Source organism: Sander lucioperca, chromosome 19 (assembly GCF_008315115.2).
Source record: "Sander lucioperca isolate FBNREF2018 chromosome 19, SLUC_FBN_1.2, whole genome shotgun sequence".
NCBI lineage: Eukaryota > Metazoa > Chordata > Actinopteri > Perciformes > Percidae > Sander > Sander lucioperca.
Window position 1 is genome coordinate 6462523 of NC_050191.1, and position 9055 is coordinate 6471577.

The 9055-nt window shown below is 40.4% G+C and overlaps 1 protein-coding gene across 1 annotated transcript; it reads left to right on the forward strand.

Annotated features, from left to right (window-relative positions):
* The first annotated feature begins 323 nt into the window (after positions 1–323).
* On the forward strand, positions 324–8344 carry LOC116060334 (solute carrier family 22 member 2-like). The gene is made up of 11 exons (XM_031313847.2): positions 324–849; positions 2318–2421; positions 2803–2957; positions 3068–3236; positions 3371–3485; positions 4715–4815; positions 5696–5910; positions 5991–6099; positions 7015–7127; positions 7372–7471; positions 8051–8344. Exons 1-11 carry the CDS (start codon positions 448–450, stop codon positions 8142–8144), a joined length of 1677 nt encoding a protein of 558 aa, XP_031169707.1. The 5' UTR covers positions 324–447; the 3' UTR covers positions 8145–8344.
* Positions 8345–9055: the final 711 nt, after the last annotated feature.

Genomic DNA, 9055 nt, shown 5'->3' on the forward strand with positions numbered 1-9055 from the left:
TGACATAGACATGATCCTTTTAACTGCTTTCCAGCTGCAAAGCCTGCCAGACAGATCTCAGATCTTCATGTCTAACAGACATGTCTAACCAGAGACTACATTTTAAATGTTGACTGATTAACAACATTACTGACTGTGTGCGTACATGCTTAAGATGCATGCAGAGCCCGGCTTCACAAGGAAGCCAATGTTTTTGCATTTATGTTAATCCCAAAGGACACTTGATCTGATGTCTGTGATAGCAAACTTGTTTTAATGATTGCACTCCCTGTAATGCGATTGCGTCTTTTCGGGGGACCTTTGCTCCTGCTTGTCCTGTTAAAAACTCCAATGTCAGTGGTCACTGCAGAGGGAGGGTTAGAATACACACTGACAAGCTGTAGGCACTTGGACACATTAGTCTAGAGTTTTTGGTTAATTTAAAGAGAGAGAAAAACCTTTGCAGCCATGACCACCTTTGACGAGATCTTGGAAGAAGCGGGGAAGTTCGGTCCCTATCAGAGGCGTATCTTTGCCCTGCTGTGCTTGTCGTCCATTCCCTTTGCTGGTGTGTATGTTGGCATCGTCTTCCAGGGTTTCACCCCGGATCACTGGTGTCGGGACTCTGCGGTGGTGGAGATGAGGCAGACGTGCAGCTGGAGCTTGGCGGACAGTCGCAGGCTGACGTTACCTCTGGTCAACAGCTCTGGAGGGCTGCAGCAGAGCAGCTGTGAGCAGTACGAGGTGGACTGGAACACCACGACACTCAGCTGTGACACACAGAAACTGGACCTCAGCATAACTCCTACAACTGCCTGCAAAGATGGCTGGGAGTACGACTATAAGGGCAGACAGTCCTTCGTTACCGAGGTTAGTAACAATGCAGTGCAATATGTTGTAGCTTGGAAAAATATAGTATCTTTGTGCAAGTGTAGCATTTTTCTAATTATTCTGATGGCCAAATGTTTAAGGAAAACAGTTAGTGCACTCCTAAGTTTCACTGTATATGAATAGTTAAACATTTTGGAATTTGCTTTTGTTGAGTTTAAAAAAGTTAAAACAATGCTGATGTTTTGATAACAATGTACTTTTATGTTTTGATGTATTCAGTGTACGCTGCCTTGGGTTAGGTGAAAGGGATTGTATCAACACTGATTAGACCTAATCAATATCTCTCTGTTTCACACCATACTAAGCTTCTCAAGAATAATTACATCATGTCTGTATGCTAAGTGTCAGCTAGTTAGACAAGAAGATAAATACCTCTCTGTCCGCATGTGTGTGCATTAAAGGCAGCTACACACCGGGCCGATAATCGGCCGTTGGACAGTCTGGCGATGTCGGTGACTCGAGTCTGTTCGGTGTGTTCCGTGCCGTCGTCCGTTGGAGGAGCCGTCGGCCTTCATTTTGGCCGACCTGACATGCTCAGTCGGAGACAGGGCAGTTGGGACTCACCCGGAAATGGCAAGCGGGATGACCGTGACTAAGCCTCTCAAAATCTGACGAAAATCTTTTAAACTGACCTTTGTCGATCTGAAATGAAGACAGATTCAGCAACTGCATGGCCTATTTCTCGCTTCAAATGTTTTCAGAAACACGTTTTGGTGAACTATTTTAGTACAATATGAGATCGTATTCAGAATGAGTCGCCATTAATGGCCGGTTGAAAAATCCCAAATCCGGAAGCAGCAGCCAGACCCACGTGACGCGTTCGTCCAATCAGCTGCCGGTTTTCATTTTTGGGCGACAATACAGATTAGCACCGCCTGCTGTTATGGAGACGTATTACGTCTCGTCGCTTTGGTGTGTTCCGAGGCACTTTTTTGACCAACTCGGGGACACTGATCAGTCCAACTACCTTTTCTGCCAACGGTCGGCCGTCTGGTTGGTCTGTAACGGCCTTTAAGTATGAAGCTAGAGTCGGGAGGTGATTAGCTTAGCATAATGAGTGGAAGTAGGGGGAAACGGCTAGCTAAATGTCAAAACGACAAAATATGGTTACAGGTGGAACAAGGACATATAATAATAAGATAAGGTAATCATGCGAAAATAACAAATGGTGTGCATGTTTGTGACTTTTTCGTTGTTTTTTTAATCTCCTTAATTCTTCTACGGAGGATCTTATGTAATGTTGTCCCGCCTGTTCAACATAAGCTCCTTGTAGAGGTAATCGGGAGATCGGAAAATCTAAATCACAAACATGCACACTATTTCGAACTTTTCCACTTCAGGAATGTTTTTAAAATTACTTTTTTGTCATTTAAAGATTTTTCAGGAAAAAATATAAAAAGAGAAATAAATATTATGATTGACCTTGTTTGTTTGTGTGTTGTCCCAGTTTGACCTGGTGTGTTCAGATGCATGGTTGGTGGATATGTACCAGGCCACTCTCAATGTGGGCTACCTGGTTGGGAGCATCACCATTGGCTACCTGGCCGACAGGTAAGGTTAGGATTTGAAACACTACTGTGTCTGTCATCTGTCTACCGGGTTTCATTGTGATGTGGTTAATGAGGAACACGTACGAATGGAGATGGGTTCTATATCATTTGAAAGTTTAAGTTTGTAAGTTTATTTGATTAGGCACATTAATCGCCAGTGTTAGCCAGTCAGCTAATTTTCAACTGTAGTCCTAATTATGCATGTCTTTATGGTGGGAAGAAACCGGATCACCCGGAGGAAACCCACGCAAACACTCCTGGACCTACTCGACCTGGATTCAAACCCAGAACCTTCTTGCTGTGAGGCAGAAGCGCTAACCACTGAGCCACCATGCTGCCGGAAGCAATAGTTGTATCATTTGTTTGTGTCTTTGCCTTTCAGGTTTGGCAGGAAAATAAGCTTCCTGATGTCCAACCTGATGAATGGGATCGCAGGAATCCTGGTGGCCGTGGCTCCAAACTACGTGTCTTTACTGGTTTTCAGAACACTCTACGGGTTCGGAGTGAAAGGAGGTTGGATGTCCGGATACGTGCTGAGTAAGAACAACATTTAACCTTACAGCTGGGATTTATTTATTTTTCAGTTGTGACTCTAAGTGAAAATATAAACACATCTTGAGCATGGTTCTTTTTTTGTCCACTTCCAGTCACAGAGATCGTGGGGGTGGAGTACAGACGCACAGTGGGAGTCCTTTACCAGATGTTCTTCAGTGTCGGCATCCTCATCCTCCCTCTGCTCGCCTACTTTATCACCGACTGGCGCTGGCTGCAGGTCGTCATCACCGTCCCCTACATCCTCTTCCTGTCATACTACTGGTAAGAAACTCTTGTTATGCTTTAATTTCATGCATTACACAGAAAGTGAAGTCTTAAACCAAGATTTAAAAAAAGAAAAAAAAAAAAAAACAGACATCATGCCCAAAAAACTAACTAAATGTTTGTATTTGCAGGTTCATCCCAGAATCTCCAAGATGGCTTCTCTCTCAGAAGAAAAAGTCCAAAGCTGTGGAGATCACTGAGGCCATGGCCAAAGGAAACAAGATGACCCTGTCCAAGAACATCGAGGTAGCCGCTGGTGCCAACTGTGTCCAGTTCACTAAAACAGCTACAGACAGACAAAATGCATGCATCTGTAAAAACAAAGTTTAGGATAAGACTAGGCATGGGCCGGTATACGAGTCTGACAGTATGATAACCTGCAAAAATATCAGTTTCACGGTATTGCTGGACTGCAATTACGTAAGGGCCCTGTTCATGTTGCACAGCATTTTAATTGTATTTTGTGTCTGTTAAGAGGCACAAAGGCACTCTAAAACTTTCCCCAACAACTGCCGTTTTAGCTCAGTGGAAGCTCGTAGACGTAGCTGCAGCTACTCCGTGTTGACCGCACCGATTCGGCTCGTTTTTTGTTTCTATCGACTGTACTCGCATATTCAAGATTAAGGTAAAAATTGGCCGGAATTCTCCTTTAAAATGTATTATTTTTTTAAATGTCTGGGTAAAAAAAATATATTTTTTTTTTCCATGGAACACAATGTATTTTATTTTTAAACACACTGCCCACTGGCAGGGAGACGGATTACTAAACTGCAGTTTCTCTCCTTGACTCAGCTCATACCTCAGGAACGGTATGACGGAAAATGTCAGTGGTTTTAAAGACTTGACTTTTTCAAACTGTGGTATACCTTGAAACCTGTAAACGGCCCATGCCTAGATAAGACACACACTTTGGTATTGCTTCAACTTAAATAACTCTTTCATGCTTTAACACTGCTTCCTGTAGATTTAAATTGTCCATTACATTACATTGTCCAGTTCATTCGAACTACAGATCCGCTACCCGATCAGGCAAACTTGCATAATGTAATGTAATGGACAATTCTGCTTCCAACCTGTAAAGGGACCAAAGCAGGAAAAGTTACATAGTGTTGCTTTAAGAGATACATTTTTGTATTTAATTATTTATTACAGCTTCCTTTCCTCCCCACTTTATTTGTGACCTGTTAATGTTTTATTTTGTATACAGTAGATGCATAATATACTCTATTTAGTGTTCTATTTTTATTTAGGACATTTATTTATACTATTCTGTAATATCGGAAAATTATTAGTAGAATATCTATAAACAAATTAGTAAAGAAAATTGCAAAAGCACCATCTATTTTACAGTTTTTTACATACACCGGTTACATATATTGTAATTAAAAGATCTAAAAGAGGAAAACAGTTGATATTTTATTTCAGCAGCATAACTCAACATAACTTGAAAATGTTTAAATTGTTTGATCCTGCAGACTTTGAGAGATGATAACGCAGAGTCCTGCACTGCCTCCTTCATGGATCTGATCAGAACTCCAAAAATGAGAAAACACACTTTCATCCTCAGCTACAACTGGTGAGCATGTTTATTTTTTTAAAGATTCTTTTTTTGGGCATTTTAAGCCTTTATTTTGACAGGACAGCTGAAGACATGAAAGGGGAGAGAGAGAGGGGGGGGAATGACATGCAGCAAAGGGCCGCAGGTCAGAGTCAAACCCGGACCCGCTGTGTCGAGGAGTAAACCTCTATATATGGGCGCCAGCTCTACCAACTGAGCTATCCAGGCGCCCGCATGTTTGTTTTTTTGAAGTTAGAAGTGACCATTTATGTGTGATGTGGGTTGTTTTTCTTTCAAACATTGGTCTTTGTAATGCTTAAAGTGCTCATATTATGCTCATTTTCAGGTTCATAATTGTATTTAGAGGTTATATCAGAATAGGTTTACATGGTTTAATTTTCAGAAAACACCATATTTTTGTTGTACTGCACATTCCTGCAGCTCCTCTTTTCACCCTGTGTGTTGAGCTCTCTGTTTTAGCTACAGAGTGAGACCTCTCACTGCTGTTCCTATCTTTGTTGGGAGTCGCACATAGCATCATACCATCGCAGTAGCTAGGTAAGGACTACTAGCTAGTCAGAAGCAGAGTATGAGGGCGTGCCACGCTAGCAGCTAGGCTAGCATTATAACGTGTGTTACAAAGTGACCACGTTTGTCTCTGAAGTAAAGGCTGGACTACAATAGAGCTGTTTGGAGCAGTTTGTGAACAGTGTTTTCTGTTGGAGATGGTAAGTCCCTTTGGGGTGGACTTTGGGCTTTTTCACTTTGTAAATCTATAACGTGCACAAAAAAGATATGTAACACAATAAAGAAAAGGCAAAAAGCATAATATGAGCACAAGTATAGCATTGGAAGTAAAATCTCACTTTAATTACGATTCTCCCTCCGTCTCTGCCAGGTTCACCAGTGCTGTGGTCTACCAGGGTTTGATCATGAGGCTGGGTATTCTGGGAGGAAACGTCTACATCGACTTCCTCATCTCTGGCCTGGTGGAGTTCCCTGCTGCGCTCCTCATCCTCTTCACCATCGAACGATTCGGTAGACGCATTCCCTTCGCCTCCGCCAACATCGTAGCTGGAGCCGCCTGCTTCATCACCGCCTTGATCCCTGACAGTGAGTATTTGGCAACAGCTGGAGATGGGGAACAAGACATTCAGATGTCATCAGATTTACATTCCTGTCTGTCCTTGCAGGTATGTTCTGGTTTAAGACGGCGGTGGCCTGCATCGGTCGGCTGGGGATCACTATGGCCTTTGAGATGGTGGTGTTTGTCAACACTGAACTCTATCCAACGTTTGTCAGGTAAAATGTACAAACTCTACACGCTCTCAGTTGTTTTTTGGGGGGGGATGCACTCCCAATTTGAAAAAAGTCATCTAGCTCTTGTTTCTACCAAGGTTGACACATTTATTATGAGTTCCTTATGACTAAAGTGCCAAATAAATACTTAAAAAAAAATGATAATTTTGATAACTGATACAGCTACTCCATCCTGCTCCGATTTATTCAGACCAACAAATATACTATTTCGTGTAATTTTAATATTGAGTTATTTATTGATTCAGACGTGTTGACTGCTGCATGTGTTTTCAGCCTCCGCTACTTGTTAATTGTACTTGTTCATGTGCTGACAACACAGCATGCAAAAATGCTAACATAGTAAGAGTCTGTTAGCTTGTTATAATGCTAACCATCCATGCTAAAAGTTAACAGGTTAAAAAGCTAAATGTGCACATCTTAAAATGCTGTTATGTTATGTTGTTAACATCCAGACGTGGTTACATCCCATGTTAACAGCCTGAGTAATTTAGCATGCAGAAATTACGTCATCAGCATGCAAGTGTTGGCATTTAGTCTGACTGATGAAAGTTGAGCCAAGTGAGATGTCCTAAAATGGCCACTAAACAGAGGATGAACCCTTTAATTTAGGTAACAGTGCGACATTTCCAATGGTGTTCCCTAAGGCCAAACGTTAAACATTTTTCTGCACTAGAATATGAAAACTTTAATGTTTCTAGTTACCATCAGGAAATGTTTTTTTTTGTGTGTACTGAGCTACAGCCTCATGGGGCTGCCAGCATGTGAATGAAAACTGCATCTCTTAATTGTCAGAAGAGCTACCTTACACGCTGTTCGGAAAAGTAAATATACTATATGTGCAAATGTGCATGTTATCACCAACTAAACTAAACTATTCAGTTGTTGTTTTGTCTGTAGGAACCTGGGAGTGTCAGTTTGTTCCACTCTGTGTGATGTTGGAGGCATCGTAGCTCCCTTCCTGCTCTACAGACTGGCTGTCATCTGGCTGGAGCTGCCACTCATCATCTTTGGTGTGCTTTACGTATTATATACATATTTATGTATATAAGATATCCATCCTGAGAACACACTTTTTTTTCTGAAATGTTAAACAAAGACAGCTACAGTAGATTAGGATGTTCTTTAAAAGCTGGTATTTTATACGTAATGTGCTTGAATATCAGATCTCATAACCTTTGTAAAACGTTAATACTGTCAGAGTCAGTGGGACATTTTTGAATTGTTGGTGTTTCTAAAATCGTACGTGTTGTGCAGGCTTTTTGGCCTTCCTGGCCGGTGGTTTGGTGCTGCTGCTTCCTGAGACCAAGGGTGTGCCGCTGCCCGACACCATCGATGACATCGAGTTCCCAGAAACGTAAGTTTCCACAAAGCAAGAAAAGAATGAGGTTCTTTATTAGACACATTTTGGCACAATCCATAGTGGGCGTATGGCTTTGTGTCTTTGTACGTAGTTTATGCGTACATGTGTATATCCGTATTCTGCATGCAGTTTCTCACATATTATGTCACATATTATTTTCTAAATAATATACTGTACGTATATTAGATCAGGGCTGCAACAAAGCCTTTTTTATTAATATTTATTAATCTGCAGATTATTTTCTCGATTATTTTCTTTATTTCCAAAATGTAATAAAAAAAGTGTGAAATGCTTGTTGTAATTTCCCAAAGTGACGTCTTCAGATTTCTAACAGTGTAGAACTCAGACGTTCAGTTTACTATATCACGTATGACAAAGAAAAGCAGCAAATACTCACATTTGAGAAGTTGAAACCAGCAGCTGTTTTCTATTTTTTGTGACTAAAACGATTAATCAACTAACAAAATAGTTGGCAATCAATTTCCGGTTGATCGACTAATCGATTAATCGTTGCAGCTCTACATTAGATACACGTTTGTCTTTAAGGTACATTATGTCATTTTGTGTGTTCAGAGTGAAGGAGAAAGCTGCACTGAGGAGCCAGCAGTTGGCAGACCTGCTGCCCAACGACAGCATATCCACCAACAAAGAACCAGCAGCTGTTTAATCTCCTTCTGTGACCAAAATATTTATTTATGTTGCATTATCCTTGAAGAATTTAGGGTTTAGACTAAACTGCTGTAAAGTTTCTTTGTTAAGCCTCGGTGATGACTGATGACTTATTCAAATATTTGTAAAGAGATGCATGAACTCACATTATTATGTTAGATTTATTATAGAAATATATTATTAAATTATGAAAGAGTTTTCTTTTAACATCATTTGGGCTCCAAGTGTTTTGTGTATTGAACATTTTTTCCTGACTTAAAGTTGTAATCCTTTTAAGGTTTCAGTTGATTGGTTGATTTGTCTAAAGCAAATTATCTGCTACTTTGTCAGAAAGAGCAGCGCTAACCGCAGTGACACATAAATTGAGTTTTTTTTTTTTTTTTTTTTTTGTGACTTCTTTACAATAAAAGCCAGAACCAGAAGTGCAGAAAGCAGTAAAGCGCATAGTAATATACAGAACAAATACTAATAGAATAAATATAGAATAGGGAATACAAAGAACATTAAGGGGTATATATGAATGTGCTATGACATATACAATATAACCATTCTGACCCTATGCATCAGTTACAGTCAGGCAGAATATATAGTGCAGGTATCAGTACAATAATGGCAATAATCAGCTGGGTGTCTAATATTAATATGGCGTATACACTATGGATCAGAAAGATAGTAGTGTAAATATGAATACACTATAGGTCAGATAATCACAGTGTGAAAAGTCATTTAACCAGAGTCCTGTTTACCCAATATTTAGATATAGATATAGAAAGATATTATTTTAATCCAAAGACACAAAGTGGGAAGAGAAACACCCGAAGGCACTTTGGGGTGAAACTAACTGGGGCAGATAATGGAGCTAAGAGGTAGACAGTGGGTGAAGAAGTATTCAGATCTTTTACTTAGTAA

Coding starts and splice junctions, on each gene's coding strand:
- LOC116060334 (XM_031313847.2), top strand. CDS start 448: ATGACCACCTTTGACGAGATCTTGGAAGAAGCGGGGAAGTTCGGTCCC. Junction 850..2,317: donor GACAGTCCTTCGTTACCGAG/GTTAGTAACAAT, acceptor GTGTTGTCCCAG/TTTGACCTGGTGTGTTCAGA. Junction 2,422..2,802: donor ATTGGCTACCTGGCCGACAG/GTAAGGTTAGGA, acceptor TTTGCCTTTCAG/GTTTGGCAGGAAAATAAGCT.